This window comes from Callithrix jacchus, chromosome 1 (genome assembly GCF_049354715.1).
Source record: "Callithrix jacchus isolate 240 chromosome 1, calJac240_pri, whole genome shotgun sequence".
Classification (NCBI taxonomy): Eukaryota; Metazoa; Chordata; class Mammalia; order Primates; family Cebidae; genus Callithrix; species Callithrix jacchus.
The window spans coordinates 110,649,438-110,668,570 of record NC_133502.1 but is presented as its reverse complement, the minus strand read 5'-3'; the positions used below and the strand labels follow the sequence as shown (position 1 = coordinate 110,668,570).

Below are 19,133 nucleotides of genomic sequence, written 5' to 3'. Positions count from 1 at the left end.
CATTTACTTTGATACTAACTCATGTTCCAATCATGTTTACAGAAATACTTACATTACTCTAGTTCTCTTGTAAGTTAAAAAATAGCATTAAATAAAAGAAACAGAAGGGAATTACATTATGCAGGACTCAGCCAGATTGCCTGTGTGTTGAGATTTGTGATGTTAAAATTTTATTTTTATATTTTGATATTTTAACTAAAGTTATGTGATTTTATACAATGACAAGTTTTCTGGGCCAAAAGGTAGATATTTCAGCCTTCCTACCTCTCCAATTTTAAGCAAATCTGTAGTATGACTTATTCTACCAATTCATGTATACAAGAAATGGTTCTTTAAATTATTTCCTTTAAATCACAACAAATCAGATGCCAAGATTTCATCTTACTTATTAGTGGGAAATAATCTCAGTCATTACTAGCTAGAGTGGCCTGATATGCTACCAAGGTGACACAGTATCCCAGGGTCTTTATGGAGAGCAGAACATTCCAGGAGCTTTTCTTACCATCAGATTACTGCTGACCTGCCTTTTGACCAAGCCCCACATGTCCTCGAGGAGTCTGCTGCTGTGTGCATTGCTTGGACACAGGAAGTTTTGCTGGAGCTGGGAGGCCAGGCCCAAAGGTCTGGCCTTTGTATGTTAGCCATGCTGCCATACCTTTTACCCCCACTGTCTTCCTTGGGAGCTGCCTTGCTACTCAGGGACCATCAAACTATTGTTCTTCTCACATTTTGGGCAATCCCACCTCTTTCTCTCCTCCTGTCTCCCTCTTAGAGGCGCTCTCCTCTTTTAGAAGGCTCTGCCACCTTCAGAGCACCTAGGATAATCTCAGCGATTTAGATTTCTACAAAAGGCTGTAAGAGAGGATGAATTTGGCTGGGTGCAGTGGCTCACACCTGTAATCCCGGCACTTTGGGAGGCTGAGGTATGTGGATCACCTGAGGTTAGGAGTTCAAGAACAGCCTGGCCAACATGATGAAACCACGTATTTCCTAAAAATACAAAGAAATTAGCTGGACATGGCGGCCTGTACCTACAATCCCAGCTACTAAGGAGGCTAAGGCAGGAGAATCACTTGAACCTGGGAGGTAGAGTTTGCAGTGAGTGGAGATCGCAGCACTATACTCTAGCCTGGGAAACAAGAGCAAAACTCCATCTCAAAAAATAAAAGATAAAAAGAAGATAAGAAGATGAATTCAAGCAGTGCCTACTCTTGGCTCTTTTTATAATAACCTCTCTTTAGACGAAGGAGCACAAAATACAAATAATAGCTCACTGAATTTTCTTGCCATAAACATGAGCTGCTGAATGGTCTTTGGAGCTCAGAGTTAAGAATCTACAATCCACAGGAGAAAAGGGTATCTAGCCCATAAGACAGTTGAGCAGCTCTAGAGGACTTCTGGGAGGAAGCTGAGCACTTTCCATTTCTTGGAAGTATTGGTGACTTAATTTTAATGCAAAATAATGTAACCTTCCCTCTGGATCTGAGGCTTCTGGGCATCCCATCTGGACTTGCAAGCCCATGCAGAATATGGAACAGAAACAATTTATGACACAGAATTTGTCTTCTTTGGGCAATAATGGGAAATTACTAGTTGGGGAAAAACAAAGGTAGTCCGGCGGCTTTTTGTTTTGTTTTGTTTTTGTTTTTTTAGACGAGGTCTCACTTTGTCACCCAGGCTGGAGTGCAGTGGTATCCTGGTTCACTACAGCCTTGACCTCCCAGGTTGAAGCAATTCTCACACCTCAGCCCCACAGGTAGTTGGGATTATAAGCATGCACCGCCATGCCTGGCTAATTTTTGTATTTTTTGTAGAGACAGCATTTCGCCATGTTGCCCAGGCTGGTCTCAAAACTCCAGAGCTCAAGTGATCTACCTTGTCTGATGGCTATTATGACTATGTAAGATATACATTTTAGATACTAAGAAACTATATCTCATGTGAAGAATTGGCTGGGATTTTGCCTGTGAACCAGCTCTTAGATACTAGAAAAAAACCTCCCATTGATTTATATAGAGTAGCTTAGACAGGGGTGTCCAACTGCCAGGCCGTGGACCTGTATGGGTCAGTGGTCTGTTATGAACCAGGCCACACAGCAGGAGGTAAGCAGGTAGGCAGCAGGCATTGCAGCCCAAGCTCTGCCTCCTGTCAGATGCAGTGGCATTAGATTCTCAGAGGCAGGAATCCAATTGTGAACTGTGCATGTGAGGGATCTAGGATGCACGCTCCTTATGATACTCTAACTAATAATGCCTCATGATCTGGGGTGGAACACTTTCATCTCGAACCCCACCCCAACCCCCAACCTCCCAGTTTGTGGAAAAATTGTCTTCCATGAAACCAGTCCCTGGTGCCAAAAAGGTTAGGGACTGCTGGCTTAGACTACCCTTCCTTCACATTGAATGTGTTTGTGTATATCTGTATGTAACAGGAGGGAATATTGACAAAGGAGGCAAATGAGTAATATTTCTGGCTGTCCAGTGATTTAGAGACATATCAACAGTTGTGTCCACCAGGGACCTCTGTTTTCTTCAGCATCATAATGCACACATTTCAGAGGAACTGCTCAGTTTGATTCGTGGTCTTGAACTGTGCTTGACTTAGGAATTATTCTTACAAGTTGTGTTTGTTACCTATTCATCCAACAGATATTTGGTGAGCACTTGCTATCTGGGGGATACCAGTCATTGTTCCATACAGTGAGGGTTCTCACCCACAGGCAGCTTTGCCATTTCTCACCCAGCCTCTGCTTTTGGTTGTCTTGGGGCAGGGGGAAAGGCAGGTGGGGAGACATACAACCTTGATTCATGGAAGAAAGGTTTTGAATCTAGTACTTCCTAAAGGCACTTCAGCAACCACCTTACCTGTTTTCTTAGTAAGATAAATAGGGCTAGTCCTGTTTGCTCCATTTGCCTCCTCCCGGCCTGGTCTCATCCTGAAATCAGGGCACCATCTTCCTAGCTTGGTTTTCTGCCTTCACCCTTTGCTCTGCTTCCAAATGTATAGGAAATAGTTAGACTGCTCTCTTCTTGCTCCCTCCTCACAACATACCCATGCTTACAAACCTACTGTAGCTTTCTGGGGTGGCTGGTTTTGGAGGTTGTGTGCAATCTGATAACACCTTAGTAATAATATGAATGCTTACAGCTTATACAGTACTTACTGTGTGCTGGAAACTGTTTTAAGTGGTCTGCATACATGACTTATTTAGTACTCCAAATAGCCTTATGAAGGTGGGAAGAGTTATCATCCTAAGTTCTCAGACTAGGAAATAGAGGCACAGAGAGTTTAAGGCATTTGGCCAAGGTCACACAGCTGGTAAGTGAAGCTATTCTGGCCCTAGTGTCTCATTCTTTACTGCTTCCCCCATGCTGCCTCCATAATACTTTCTCAGCACATGCCCCTCACTTCATTTTGGCCATTCAGCTCTTCATACCGCCCTTTCCCCTCCTGCCATTAAAAGGCTCAGCTGCAGTCCCACTCCTCTACTAAGCCTCCTCCAGTTTATACAGATCTTTTCCTTGTTTGAGCTATTTTTGTACTCAGCAGCAAGGCAACTCAGTTTAAGATTAGGTGTTTCCCACTTGTTTCTTGTGTTAGTTAAAACTCTCCTCCAATTGGTTGGAAGATCTTTGACCAAACGCTAGCCCTATGGCCTAGGACCAAGCCTAATACGCAGTAAATGTGTCTTTGGGAAACTGAGGCAGTTTTCTCCCATGACAACATGCATTCTCCCGCCCTTCCCTTTATTCTTTCTTATATCTGTGGAAGTCCTATGGCCTAGGACCAAGCCTAATACGCAGTAAATGTGTCTTTGGGAAACTGAGGCAGTTTTCTCCCATGACAACATGCATTCTCCCGCCCTTCCCTTTATTCTTTCTTATATCTGTGGAAGTCCTCTTCTTCTACAGTAAGCATAATAATTCCACTTTTATATATTTTCACAGATGAATCCACCAGATGAGGCTTGATCTAAGCCCATTAAATTAGATGGTAGGCAAGAATGATTTGATGAATCTGTGTGTCCATAATCCCTAGAGTATATAGTGTAGCACAGAGTAGAGACACAATATACAAATACCTGATCTGTGAGCAATAAATTACTAAGTTGTGCCTCTACTGGCGTTTCTGTTTTTCAAAGTACTTGTTTGCTTAGCTAGCAAATGTATCTGCTTTCTTCCCCTGGGATTGCTAGAAAATTTGTCAAGGGAGAAGCAGTAAAATGTTCTTATATTTCCTCTTTGGGTTTTCCAGGCTAATTGTTGGTGAACTTTATTTAACACTCTTGCTATACTAAGAGTCTCTATGGAGCAGAGCAGCTTTCAGTTAACTTGGCAAATCATTACAAGAGAGAACAGAAGGGTCAGTATAAGCACTCTCTACTAATTAGTTGATAATTGATGTACAATAGCTGACGGTTGGGACTTTAGAATATAAACTCCAGGAATATTGTTTAATTTATGTTTGCATCCTTATGAAGTGGTTCAGAACTGTGGGTTCTTAATATCATCTTATTGGGAGTGCCCACTGGTGGGGAGCAAGATTGAGGCTTCATGTACAGAAATCCAGGGCACTGAGGGGTACAGAAAAGAATATGATACTTTTTTAATCTCTTAGATATAAATGTGATTCCATTTAATTCAGGGATAAATGCAGTGAGTAATGCTGGTGATTCCATATTTGGTGAACAACATTCCTGAATGCCGACTAAGGTTGGAAAAATGTTGGTGTGAAAGTTATATTCTTCGTGGGATAAACATGGAAGATTAAAACTGAACTCCTGAGGACAAGGTGATGGGAGATTGCATGATTCATGGGAATCTCCCTGGGTTTAGATTTGACCTATATATTGGCTCTCTTCAGAATGATGTCACACAACAGACATTGTATGACCCCCTCTCTCTCATTAAATGTTATTGCCTAGATCTTTAGCAAAACTAACTATAAAATCCTTCCTCTAACTTGCTTCATAACCATTTCTTTCTTATTTTTTTTTTACCACCCTGTGACTGCCACATTGTCTATGCAGCTGTGCTCCTCCAACCTTTCTCTCATCTCTTCCAGATTAATCTTGGGTAAACTCTGCTTCCAATGGAATACACCACTACCACAGGGTCCCAGGTGAACATCAGCTGACTGACTAATCATACCAGCATCATCTGGTTTAGTTGGTTTGTAGTGGAGCCTAGGATTTGCATTTGAGAAGCTTCCCTGGTGATGCTAATATGTAGCCAGGCTTGAACCACCATTGGATAAGTAATGTCCAGCTTTTAAATAGTTCTTCAGGGCTGACTGAACCAATCCTCTAAGCTCTGTCTCCTCCCTTTCTCCTGGTCAGAGCCTCCTCTTGTAGGCAGCTCTAGCTCATCTTTATTTGTCCAGGATGCACTGTGCCTCCTCCCTTTTGTTTCTGTGTCTATACCTTACTCCTTCCTTCTCATTTGCTGCACTCATTCTTCCTTCATGTTTTAGCTTATTGTTTTCTAAAGGGTGTTCCTTAGAATGCCAGTCTTAGGTAAGTCCCTGGGAAAAAGACTCCCTAAAAAAATGTACTTTAAATACTGTATGCTCTTCTGGGACATTTATAATATGCATTCACATTTTAAAGGATCTGAGAAGACTGATAGTAAAGATATATGTTTAACTTTGTTGTTATTAGGGGTTCTCAAAGTTATTGGTCCATGGACATCTCCATGAGGCTGCCTTAATTGTCATTTAATATCTTTAGACATCCTGAAGGACTTTGGGAAATGTATTTGTAGTTGATACTCTTCTTCTTTGATGAATTACCTAGTACAAAGAGGTTGCCCTCTCCTCTGAGCTCCTGTCTCTATGATTTAGCTTCCTGCTTAATTTTCAACAGTCCAGCAACATTATCCAATTGTTCCTAGGTAAATATATCTTATCTCCTCAGAGCCTGTGAGCTCTATGGAGGCAGGATGTTATATATAGCATTCCTTATCTCCCATAGGTTAGCACAGTTTTGAGCATTTGTTACAATTGCCAAATTGAATTGCTTTGCCCTTGAATGTAGGAGCTGGTTATTTCATTCTGATTCTCATCCTTTGGTGTTCTTAGCCATTTAGCCATGCCTTACTGTATTTCAGAGCAATGCACCACATATTCACATATATTCATTAAATTGTTACTAATGTATCTCAGCAGTGAAATATTACGCATTTGACAAAACATTACATAACAAGCCTAGGGTGTTTGGTATGCAGGATGTTTCTAGCTCTAGGGAGAAGCCGTCATGAAAGGTGAGAGAATTTGATGATCTGTGCTTAACTTCATTGATCTGTTTTTGCATAGCAGATGAGACAGAAGGATACCTGTTTCTTTCTGTGATGAAAGCATATACTTTTTTCAAAGTTCTTTCATATACTTGATACTTCTCCCATTTGAGAAAAGAGGAAAGGCTTGGATTGATACTATGCCTTGCCTAAGATTCTGTACTTTCTTTATTGGTGAGCCTCTATGTTTCATTATGATATGAGAATGAATATGTATATTATATTAGACATGTTATTTCCGTATTAGTTAAGAGATATTATTCTTTATCAAAACAGTCATAATTTGGTGACTTCTCTCAAGAATATAGGGGTCAATGTGCGCCTAACTTACATTGCCTTCAAAATTAGAACATACATACTCATATTTGAATGAATTCAGAGAAGAATGTGGGAGGATACATGTTAGGCCATTAGAGTTTATTATCTTAAGAGAATGGCATGGATTGGGGGGAGAAGATGAGCTTTTTCTTTTTATACCTTTGCATTATTTGCCTTATAAAGCACATGCACACATACACAAATACATATTATTTTTAAATTTAAAATAGCAATAAAAGGTAATCCCAAATGAAAGAGAGATAATGCTATCTTAAATAGACAGTTCTAGACAATGCTTTGACATGTGCTAAGCTAATAAACCTCAGGGATGAAATGTATTCACCATAATTTCTAACATAATTTGGGGGTTATGAGGGGACCCACAGTAAATATTATATTTCTTTTCCATCAGAATATCTCTTTTTTTCCTGATAGAGGATGTGTTGGAAGGCATAGCTTTGTGTGAGCATCCAGTGGACCTGCTGACTGGACCATAGAATTAGGCCATCTTACCTACCTAGTCCAGGGCAGCTCTTTCAGGACAAGCCTCCTAGGTAAGGCATATATCATGTGGCAAAGAACTCTGTCTTTCCATGAGTAGGTAAGCTTAGTCCAAAGTGGAAAACAAGAAGCGTTTCCTGAATTACTCATCCCTGCTTATTCTTTCTACTTTGGCAGAGAAGGGCCAGGGCGTACTGAGAGACGGTTCCTTTCCTTAAAAATGAGGAGCCAGAAAGAAGTGTATCCACCATTTTGCACACCTAAGTTAGATAATTATTCTCCCCATTATGGCTCAATTTACATGACTAAAAATATCATTCCATTACATAATGATAAGAATAACATTAACAAAAATTATAACTACTCTTTACTGAGCAGGCACATTATATATGTTGAGTCTCACTAATCCTTGAAGCAACCATGTAGAGTGTATAGTATTATTTGTCTTTTAGACATGGAAGAAACTAAGGCTAAGAGGTAAAATTATTCTGCTAAATGACCATAACTTCCATGAGCTAGCTATGGAGGCCAGCCACCATTTCCCATGCAAAATCAAAATATTTTCCAATAGCATCTGGAATTTATTTGCTTTTTTGAAGGAGGTATAAGACTCATATTTTATATTAGGCATTAATTTCATTATTAAAAGAAGTCTTGCCAGTTAAGGATAGTTAGGTGCTTAGAACTAGAAGTAATGGGAAACTTTGAGTCTCAAAGTTACAGAATCTTCATTTGCAGGTGATCTAAATTGCCTTTCTACTTCAATTGTGTATTGAATTTGTGCTTGCTAGGAAATAAAAGGGCCAGGCTTATATAAAACAAGTTTGCACAGTAAAAGGGTAGGTTGAGAGGTTTAAAAAAATATTCCTTCAGTCTTTCTTGCCAAGTTTTGAAATTTTAACTATTTTCTATTGTATTATTGTTTTATAGTCAAATGTTCTTGAGCTTTGGCTAGTCATTGACACTTTAGTTTGAAGTAATCATTCTTTTCTAAAATAGCTGAGAGAAAAAGAAAATGGATGTGAGGAACAAGAGTGGCCTAAAAAATCCTGGAGCCCATTCAGGAGAGAACAGATGTGCAGTGTGTGTGTGCATGGATGTGTGTGTGTGTGCACGTGTGTGTGTGCACGTGTGTGTGTGTGTGTGTGTGTGTGTGAAGAAGGTCTTGGGCAGGAAGGCATCAGCATGCTGTTTCTGGGCACTCAGGAGAAGAGGTACTAGAAACAGTATCAGAAAGGTACCATATAAGAGACAAGTTCTTCAATAAAATATAAATGGCACTAACAATGAATTTATTAAGTGCCAGGCCCTACTACATATATTAGACTTTTTAATTCTCTAAACTGAGGTAACTGCTAATACTAACTTCATTGACAGATCATGACACTGAGGCACAGAGAGCTTGAGTAACTTTTCCAAGGTAATGCAGCTTGTCAGTGCTGGAGCCAAGATGGAAATCTATGGCTCTTAACTACTGTGCTGTGTACTATTAACCTCTCACTTCTTTCCTTCCACCATCTTTTCCACTTCTCTGTCTGCTTTAGTGCCCAAGTCTTGAGTGATATCCCAACCCTAGTTGGTGATATCCCATTCTTGAATGCTTACCTGAATATGAGTCTCAAAACCTGTCTTTGCAAAGCATGATACTGGATTAGAAAACAATTGTTCTATAAGTAACATTTGAGTATAGATGGTATATTACATACTAATACTATATCATTGCTAAATGTCTTGAATTTGATGATTGTGTTGTGGTTATATATTTAGGAATGAAGGACATGAAATCTGCAACTTATTGCTAAATGGTTCAAAAATTAATACTATTAATAAAAAAACAAGTTTGTATATAGAGATGGATAGATAGACCATTAGATAGAGTTGAAGCTCATTGTACTATTCTTGTGACATTTCTGTAGCTTTAATAATGTTTTCAAGGGCAAGTTTGGGAAGGAAACCCTGCTACTTAGTGGTAGTGAGGCATATATTAATATTTACTAAACTTTTTAATCCGCAGAACAACCTTATGACTTAGGTACTATTACTGTCCCTACTTTAGAACAGTGTGCTGAGGCACAGAGACCTTAAGGACCCTCTCAATATCACACAGCCAGTAAGGCAGGAAGCAGGACTCAAACCCTGATAAGTGTATGTCTGTTTCTGTAACACCTTGCATATGTGTTAGGTTGAACCATATAGAAATTGCTCTTATATAGTCATTTTGGACCTATTAAGAATGTCATTACATATGACCCTGCGTAAGAGCAGGGATCACCTCTTTTATAATGAATAGTTGGTTTGGTGTGCATCTTCACGGCCAGACTCTGGGCTCCGTGGGGGACTGGGTTAATCTTGCTCACCATTGTCTCTGCGGGCTGCCTGGCTAGTGGTTGGCATTTGATAAGTGTCAGATAAACAAACAATAACAACATTACTGTTGGTTACTTCTTTTTGCTTTTCCCAAATGTATTTCATTTTTGTTCCCCCTGTATCTATGTTTAGAACCAGTAGATAAAATAGTTCTGAAGGATGCAGCCTCAGTAGTGATAAGTGACATAATCAGCCATTTGATTTCAAGAGAACCCTTTTAACTAATGAAGACATTAATTAAAAACATGCCCTGCTAAGATGAACTCTAGGTTCAGAAATTTGAAAATGCAAAACATTTGCATTCCCTACTAGCATACAGTGATTTTGGCTAGAATGTATGTCAGACTCAGAATGCCAACCACTTAGGTCCTTATTTGAGCAGTAAACACATTTTTAAAACACATCGTGTAGTCTCTAAAAATAAGCAGTCTTTCAAAATGAAAACCAGTGCACAAGTAGTTGGCACATCTGGTAGTCGGAAAAGTTGTATGGTTTGTTTTCAGGAATAACAAGCTAAGGAATATTCAAACTTGGCCAATTGAAAACTCTTCTTTTATCTGTGATGACACGTGATTTAAAAAAAAATTGGCTGTAGACTTAAAGCAGAAAGAATATTGGAAATGAGAAGAGAATTAAACAGCATCATTTACTATCTTGTTTCATGCAAGAATTACAAAGGAATGTTTTCTTTAGAAAGAGAATGGAGCCAAAAAGCAATGACAGGCATGTAACAATCATAGTAACAACAACAACAATAGCAGTTAACGTCCATTAAGTACCTACTATGTGGTTGAGGGTGTGTTGAGTCCTCTATGTATGTTGTTAATACTACTAGATGCACAACAACCATATGAGGTTGTATTAGTCCATTCTCACATTGCTGTAAAGAAATACCTGAGACTGGGTAATTTATAAAGAAAAGACGTTTAATTGGCTCACAGTTCTGCAGGCTTAACAGGAAGCATAACAGTATCTGGGATGGCCTCAGGAAGCTTTCAGTGATGGCAGAAGATGAAGGTGAAGCAGTCACATCTTACATGGCTGGAGCCAGAGGAAGGGAGAGCCCAGGGCAATGCCACACACTTTTATACAACCAGATATCATGGGAACTCAAACATGAGAATAGCACCAAAGGAACAGTGCCAAACCCTTCATGAAGGATCTATCCTGATGATCCAGTCACCTCCCACCAGGCCCTGCCTCCAAAATTATGCATTATAATTGAACATGAGATTTGGGTGGGGACACAGATCCAAAGCATATTACCCCATCCCTGACCCCTCCCAAATCTCATGTCCTCACCTTGCAAAATACAATAATCCCTACTCAACAATCCCCAAAGTCTTAACTCATTCCAGCATTAACTCAAAAGTCCAATGTCCAAAGACTCATCTGAGACAAGGCTAGTTCTTCCACCTATGAGCCTGTAAAATAAAAACACAAGTTAGTTACTGCTAAGATACAATGGAGGTACGGGCATTGGGTAAACATTCCCATTCCAAAAGGGAGAAATTGGCCAAAAGAAAGGGGCTACAGGTTCCATGCAAGCCCCAACCCCAACAGGGTAGTCATTAAATCTTAAAGCTCTCTAACTTCTTGTTTCACATCTGGGGCACACAGGTGCAAGAGGTGGGTTACTAAGGCTTTGGGCAGCTCTATTCCTGAGGCTTTTCAGGATGCAGCCCTGGCATGTTTTCATGGGCTGGCATCGAGAACCTGTGGCTTTTCCAGGTGCAGGGTGCAAGCTGACAGTGCATCTACCATTTTAGGGTCTGGGAGATGGTGGCCCTCTTGTCACAGCTCCATTACGCAGTACCGCAGTGGGGACTCTGTGTGGAGGCTCCAACCCACATTTCACCTCCACACTACTCTAGTAGAGGTTCTTCATGTGGCCTCTGCCCCGAAGCAGGCTTCTACCTGGACATCCAGGCTTTTCCATACATCCTCTAAAATCTAGGCAGAAAGTCCCAAGCCTCAACTCTTGCACTTTGTGAACCTACAGGCTTAAGACCACGTGAGAGCCACCAAGGCTTATGGTTTGCATCCTCTGAAGCAGAGGCCTGAGCTGTACCTGGGCCTCTTTGAGCCAAGACTGGAGCTAGAGTGGCTGGGAGCAGGGAGTAGTGTTTGAAGGCTGTGCAGTGCAGCAGGACCCTGGACCTGGCCCATAAAATCATCCTTTCCTCCTAGGCCTTTGGACCTATGATAGGAGGGATGCCAGAAAGTTTCTGAAATGCCTGTGGGGCCTGCCCCCATTGTCTTGGCTGTCAGTATTTGCCTCCTCTTTACTTTTGCAAATTTCTGCAGCCTACTTGAATTCCTCTCCTGAAAATGCTTTTTTCTTTTCTACCATATGGGCAGGCTGTAAATTTTCCAAACTTTTGCACTCTGCTTCCCCTTTAAATATAACTTCCAGTTTCAGGTCATTTCTTTGGTCACACATATAAACATAGGTTGTTAGAAACAGCCAGGCTGCTTCTTGATTGCTTTGCTGCTTAGAAATTTCTTCCCCCAAAAGATACCAAGTCACTCTCAAATTTAAAGTTCCACAGATCCCTAGAGCAGGGGCACAGTGCCCACAACCTCTTTGCTAATGTATAATAACAGTGATTTGCTCCAGTTCCCAGCAAATTCCTCAACTCCAGCTGAGACCTCCTCAGCCTGGACTTCACTGTCTATGTCACTATCAGCATTCTGGTTATAATTCAGACAGTCTGTGGGAAGTTCTAATTTTTTCCACATCTTCCTGTCTTCTTCTGAGTCCTCCACATTCTTTCAACCTCTGCCCATTACCCAGTTCCAAATCTGCTCCCATATTTTCAGGTATTTTTATGGCAATGCCCTTCTCTTTGGTACTACTCTTCTGTATTAGTCTGTTCTTGCATTGCTATAAAGAATTAACTGAGCCTGGGTAATTCATAAAGAAAAGAGATTTAGTTGGCTCATGGTTCTGCAGGCTTAACAGGAAGCATAACAGCTTCTGGGGAGGCCTTAGGAAACTTTCAATCATGGTGGAAGGCAAAGGGGAAACAGGCATGTGTTACATGGCTGGAGCAGGAGGAAGAGAGAAGGGGAGGTGTCACACACTTGAAACATCCAGATCTCCTAAGAACTTTATCATGAGAACAGCACCAAAGGGATGGTGCTAAACCATTTACGATCCATCCCCGTGATCCAATCACCTTCTATCAGGCCCCACCTCCACAATTGGGCATTACAGTTGAATGTGAATTTTGGGTGGGGACACAGATCCAGACCATATTAGAGGGAGGGTTAACTTTATTCCTGTTTTGCAGATGAGAAGACAAAGACATGGAGATATAGCACAAAAATGATAAGTAATTTGCCTAAGTCACCCAACTAGCAGATCTCAGGCAACCTGCCTCCAGAGCCTACACTACAAGGCACAGGACAATTCTGAGTAGTCTGGAGGTATAGGTGTTCGTTATGTTTCTGGCATTATGAGAAAAATTTAGATGGTTGTATTGAGCACAGTGGTTCTTGGTCAAACTTGTTTGCCTGCATGTGTGACACAGATGATGCCATTTTCCAGAGCATCCTCATAGTTGTACCACAAACATTTACATGTTTCCAAGAAATTCACTGTCAATTTTCATGCTTCAAGGACACCATTTGTGATTCACTTGTGGTTAGATGAGGTTAAAGTTGACCAGTAAACTTGGGAGCAGGAGGTAGTATTGTAAGAATGTGGAGATATTAGGGAGAGAATTAACATTTCTTTCTTACAAAGCAAGAAAACAATGTGAATGTATGAAGCCAGGGTAAAGTTTTACACAGGCAGCCTTGACTAGTGTAAAGTCTGGCCCAGGAAGATGGATTTATAATACTACCTCTGCTGACTTCATATTCTGTTCAGACCTATTAGCAATTCTGTGGAGAAGCATCAAAAGATTGACCTAGTGTTTGTTTCTGTTTTTTGAAAAATGGCACTGTTTATCAAAAAAGATGACCAGGAGGGTTTCAGTGGAATAACTTGTCAGTATTTACTATTCACTTATAAGTGTTTTTTTATTTTCATTCATTCATTCTAATTTCACTGGATAGAGTTTATTGAGTAATGTACACCAGACCCTAGGTTAGGTGCTAAGGAAGTAGCAATGCCTCAAACAAGGGCTTTGTCTTTAAACAGCAGTGAAATATAAAAGTGAGAGGATGGCAAACATTTAAAGAGCTCAGTTACCTGAAGCACTGTGTAGGTGCTGAGGCACATGTGTGATGGGAGATGTGGCCAAATGAAAGAAGCAGTGTTCAGATCTGCCTAACAGGTAGCGGAAAAGGAGGTCATATAGAAGGTTTTCCTTGAATTAAGACTTTAAAGATGCAGAGGTGCTTACTAGGTGGATAAGTTAGGGAAAGGGCATTCCAGGCAAAGAGAAGAGCAAGAACAAGATAAGGATTAAAATAAACGTTTCAGTGATCACATTCGTTTTTATTGGCTCTAAGGTGTGCATGTTTTTACATGACAACATCTCTGAAATCTTGGACATCATGCACTAGTTGGACTGGCAGTTCATGTTCTTACTAATACATAAAATAATGATTCACATTACAATATGCGGCATTTTCGTTTTATGAAATAATCTATTTGTATGTTTTGCCATCAAGAAGTATTTATTGGATGCAGTTCTGGCTGCTGTGTCTTTGTTTTAGAGGTAGACAGATAATTAATACATTTTTACTGAAGAGGAAACAGGAACGAATGACTGAATTTCTTAGATAAATATATGACATTAAATTTGACAGAATACTTGACTTTTGATGTTGCTTTTAATAGTAGTGGCTAGTAGCAATGGAACCTGGGGAGAGAATTCATATAGATGATTCATTCATTCAGTCTTAATATATTGAACTAGGCTATGAACCATCACATTGCCTTTTTTTTCAAGGTAGAAAGGGAGTTTGAAAAGCTAATGCATGTAGCTTATGGAGATTTTTTAAGATATCAAATTTATGATACATCACATAAAAATGTACCTACTATTCTTGGTGTCAAGATGAAGCCCTTATGATACAGAGCTTTATGAGTTATGAAAACAGAATATCTATAACTGATCTTTTAAGGCACAAGAAGATGGATCAGATATAAACCACAGTGGGAGGGGTAAAGGTTTATGTATCTGGGAAAGAAAATCAGAGAAATTTCGATTGCAGCGAATGATCTTGGAACGTGTACAAAGAAGAAACTAGGCATGTCAGAGCCTAAATTTAAGCACACAGGTGTTATGAAAATACACTCTAGTAGAATTAGCTTCTGTTCTCTCTTTAAATCCCTGTGCGATTTTGGGCAGGTCAATTACCACTTGGAATTTAGTCCCATAAGGCTACACTAGATCAGGGTTCCTGGCAGCTGATAACGCTGTGATTCCCCCACCATTTTTGAGATATGGCTGCATTGATGGAAACAGTGATTGCTCCAATGTTTTGTTTGTCCTATTGTTTTGGGGGATGGCACTCATAGAATGTTACAAAAGGTGACAAGTAATGGCACTTTGGGGCTATCAATTTAATTTGGGGGAAAACAAAACAGGAAATTATGCCCCCTACAGCTAAGGAAACTGACAGTGACACTTTGCCTCCTACTTTGATCCCAAATATAGCAACAAAAAAGATGGGAAATTTGCTGAGAAAAATGTAAAGCTTAATTTTTTAGAGATTGAGATAACATATATTTTTGTTTGCTAGAAATGGAAACAGAGTGTATAGTTACTGAGACTTGACCAGGTAGTTGATTAAAAAAAGGTTTGAAAAAGTTCACCCATGTGAAAAGAACGTCTAGAATGATTCAGCTCGTTATTATTTTTTAATAAATGAGTCATGGCAGTGTTTGCCTTTCTCAAACTCTTTGCTTTTCACTTTTCCATAACGATACAGATTCTTGTGGGTTCCTTTTTTCTTTCCTCATTGGGTATGTACCAACTTTTACTACACTGAAAAATTGTTACTAATGAAAATGAAAAATCTATGTCCGATTTGGTTACCATGTTGTTTTACCAATGAGCATTTTGTTTACAACTCTCTCATCCTGATTTTTTAAAAAATTGGGTAGATGTCCAATCACAATCTATTCAGATGAGGAGAAAAAAGTCAAAGTTAGAGAAACACAGCCAGACTACATCCTTGTAAAGAGACTTTTTGGAAGTACAGATTTGGAATGAAGAAAACCAGTTAAACAAGTTTTTTTTTGTTCCAGTAGTGTCAACTTTCCTTGCTGGGTGATTCAAGATATTAGCTATTCTAGGAAAAAACTTGGTTTGATACAGGTAATCCCATCTACTTACCACCTTAACCCTTTATGTAAGGATATTATAAAATAGAATTTTTAATATAATTGGAAACTTCTACACAGAAGGAGTAAAATTTAAGCACATTTTGTGTGAGTGCTGATTATGGGAACGTTTCTATTATAGCATTATGACTTTGTCATTGGAATTAGAGAAAGCCTTTTGGTATCACCAATACTAAAAAAATAAAGAAATGATCCAAGGACTGTCTCTAAAGATGGGTCCTGATATAAACGTGCACATGTCTGTATTTACTGATTTCTGATGTAAGGGACATGAAAGCTAACCTGATTCATTTGTTTTTAGGGGCTCTTGGCTTTGGGCCTCAGTGCAAGTCCATTGGAAAAGGCAGCTGCAACAATCTAGTGGTCACCAGCAGTCCCATGATGGTTCAGCGACTGGGACCCATTTCACCTCCAGCAAGCCAGGTCTCTACAGCATGCAACCAGATCAGTCCTAGCTTACAGAGGGCAATGAATGCAGCCAACCTGAATATACCTCCTTCAGATACCAGGTCTCAAGTTAACTTTTTTTTCCCCCTTCTTTATGGTATAAACACACCCCACGAGTGTCTTCCCATCTCTTTCTGAACACACACACACACACACACAATACTCATACACTTACACACTCAAGCAACTCTCTCAATTTGAGGTTTGTAGGGGAATATGTCAAAAACTAAGTATGTGCCATCATATCATCTTAATTGGAAGGAATGGTTTAATACCTACTGTCTTGTGGTGTGAGTGAAATGAATACCTAATTTGAGATTGTGGGGCCTCAGTGACTGAAACACGGTGTGTAAATTTGTCAATTTCGGTGAAGCAATCGTATCATGGCCTAGTAAATTTGCATGGTCCATGCACACCTATCTTACTTGCCAGGTTTTCTGTGAATATGAGGCAGAGTTTCCAGGCTGTTGTACTATCTGTTTTATCCATCTGTCTATCCATCTAGCTATGCATCTATTTAAGTACTTGTTAAATACCTACGGTCTGCATAATATAATAGTTGAAGTTTAGGGAGAGAGTAAAGATAGAAAGCATAAATTTTAAGACTTTCCAAGGTATCTGTAAAGGCATATTTTCTTGTTTGAGTTACATAACATTTCAACATAATGTCGATTAGGTTCCAGAGTAAGTAGGTATTATAAATGCCATATATCTACCTCCAAGGGAGGGAATCGAATAGAAAAGGGAAATTAACCCCTCAGACAGTTTAATTTCTCTCAAGGTTGATATTAGGTGTGAGGGGGCATAAAACCAAAATACTGTGCAGTGTTTAAGGTCTATTTCTATGTTCAAAATAAATTATTTTATCGTCTTGAAGTTATCTTCTTGGAAGAGCACAATCCATAGTTTCTGCCTCTTAGTCCTGGTTCTGCCATAGCTATGATCTTGCAAGGGAATTTTACTCTCCAAGCCTCTGCTTCCACTTCTTTGGGATCTGCAACCTGCTCTGTGCCTTGCAGTTCTGGGATCCTGTGTCTTCTTCCTTTCCTTCCTCCTAACCCTGTTTTCCCCTTTTGTATCTCTGTGCTGTTCCTCCTAGTCACTATTTGAGACTCTGAAATCAGAGTTCCTGGATCATTTATTTATGCCAATTTTTTCATGAGATAGAAACTTGTTTTTCACCTGTGACTTTTTGTGATGGGAAGCTGCTGTCATTTTCCCATTGATGATTATGCCTTAAGGGACTCCTCAGACTTGCCGAGTGCTGCATGTAAAATGAACCGTGCTCATGGGGTGGGTGTCATTGGGAAGCCTTCAGCTTTCTTTCTGTGGCAAGTCCAGCCCATGCCTTGAAGGCAGAAGTCATAATTAATGGCGAAACTGACAGTAGTCAGGGCACAGAATGCTTAAGCCATGTATCTTATGCAGTCCCTTTTATGGGTCGGCCAGAGAGGGGTCATTATCTCAGTGTTTTCTGGCATATTTGATTGCTTAGCATAATTTTATAACCTTAAAAGACAACACCATAACAATGCACTGACGAGTGTTTTTGACTAGGTATTTATTCTTTGAGTCCTTCTATAGAATTTTTTTTTTCAGGATGAGCAAAGAAAAAGGAATTGGGAATTGGCTTGGTGAAATATGGAACCTACTTTTAGCAATTTGGAAAGGTTGCATTTATTTGTAATCCTTGGTTTATGTATTTCATCAGTGGAGAGAAAGTAAGAAGCAACAGTTCAATAAGAGGCAAAGTTCAACATTTTACTAGAGATAAAGAGAAGATGGAGAGAGAATCAGCTTAGTGTTTTATACATTGGGGGCATGCTGGGAGTGGATGGAAATGGAAAAGGGGGCATGAACTGTCCAATTTGAGAGATGCTGCCCTATGAAAAGCTGTAAAATGTATTGTTTTTCCTGGTTATGTAATTCTTATTCATTGTAGAAAATGTGGAAAATATGGAAAAGTACCAAGCATTAAATGATAGTCATCCTTCATTCTATCTCCAGAGATAATCATGGGTGGAATTTTGATATACATCCTTCCACTTGTATTCAAGCACATACAATAAACATAGGCTTTCCTTTCCACTAAATCAATCTAGTAATCTACCTAGTTTTTAATTACCTTTTTCCAGTTAATACATTATACACTTTTATAATAAAAGCCTCTTTCAGCATCATATAATGGCTTCTTCCTGATCAGGATTCCACTTTAAAAAGAAAGTATAGAAATAAAATTATAATTTTAAAAATCAGTCTTTTGTTACTTGGCACTTAGTTGTTTCTTTTTCTTTAGATATTATAAATAGTGCTTTATTGGATCAACTCTGGGCATCTTTTGTTGCACAATTCTGATTATTAGAATATTCTTAAAAGTAAAATTTGTCATGTTAAAAGTTTTGAGGCTTTTTATATGTATTCTCAAATTGTACTGCAGAAACTCACCAGCAGTCCAAGAGAGTGCCTGTTTTCTAAGATACCATTCATTATTATTTTTAGAACTTTTGACAGTTTGATCTGTAAAATGTTATTTTATCTAATTTGCATTCTTAATTATTAACAATATTGAAGTTTTCATAATTTATTGGTTGCTTATATTTTTTCTTTTGGCCTTCTTTGGGTATATTTTTTGGGGGTGCTCATCTTGGGAAAAGCTCTTTTTCCTTAGCTTTGTTGGATTCTACTTAATCCAATGATAAGAATCATGCCCTAATGCTGTATATTTGCCTAGATTAATTTCCCAGTCATTTCTGATTACCTGTGCTTAATGATAAATGCAAACTCTACCTTACCATCTTGAAGATCCAGAAGTCATTCTTGATTTAGGAATTGCCAAAACTCGAATACAGAGGCCATTGTATGTATTTCTCCTAACATGACAAGTCTGAGGTGCTGATATA

At 39.3% G+C, this 19,133-nt stretch overlaps 1 protein-coding gene across 7 annotated transcripts in view; it reads left to right on the top strand.

Moving 5' to 3' along the window:
- Positions 1 to 19,133, top strand: part of GLIS3 (GLIS family zinc finger 3) — a 496,781-nt gene that overhangs the window by 159,854 nt on the left and 317,794 nt on the right. For 5 of the 7 annotated variants that reach the window (XR_013533768.1, XR_004744698.3, XR_013533763.1 and 2 more), the window contains one exon: positions 16,088 to 16,295. The exons of the other annotated variants lie outside the window; for them this stretch is intronic. Coding sequence is in view for 2 of the 5 variants with exons in the window: in XM_078368403.1 (XP_078224529.1) it covers positions 16,088 to 16,295 (208 nt within the window). In the remaining 3 variants the exon portion in view is untranslated. The remainder of the gene's footprint in view (positions 1 to 16,087; positions 16,296 to 19,133) is intronic. 7 annotated transcript variants of the gene reach the window in all.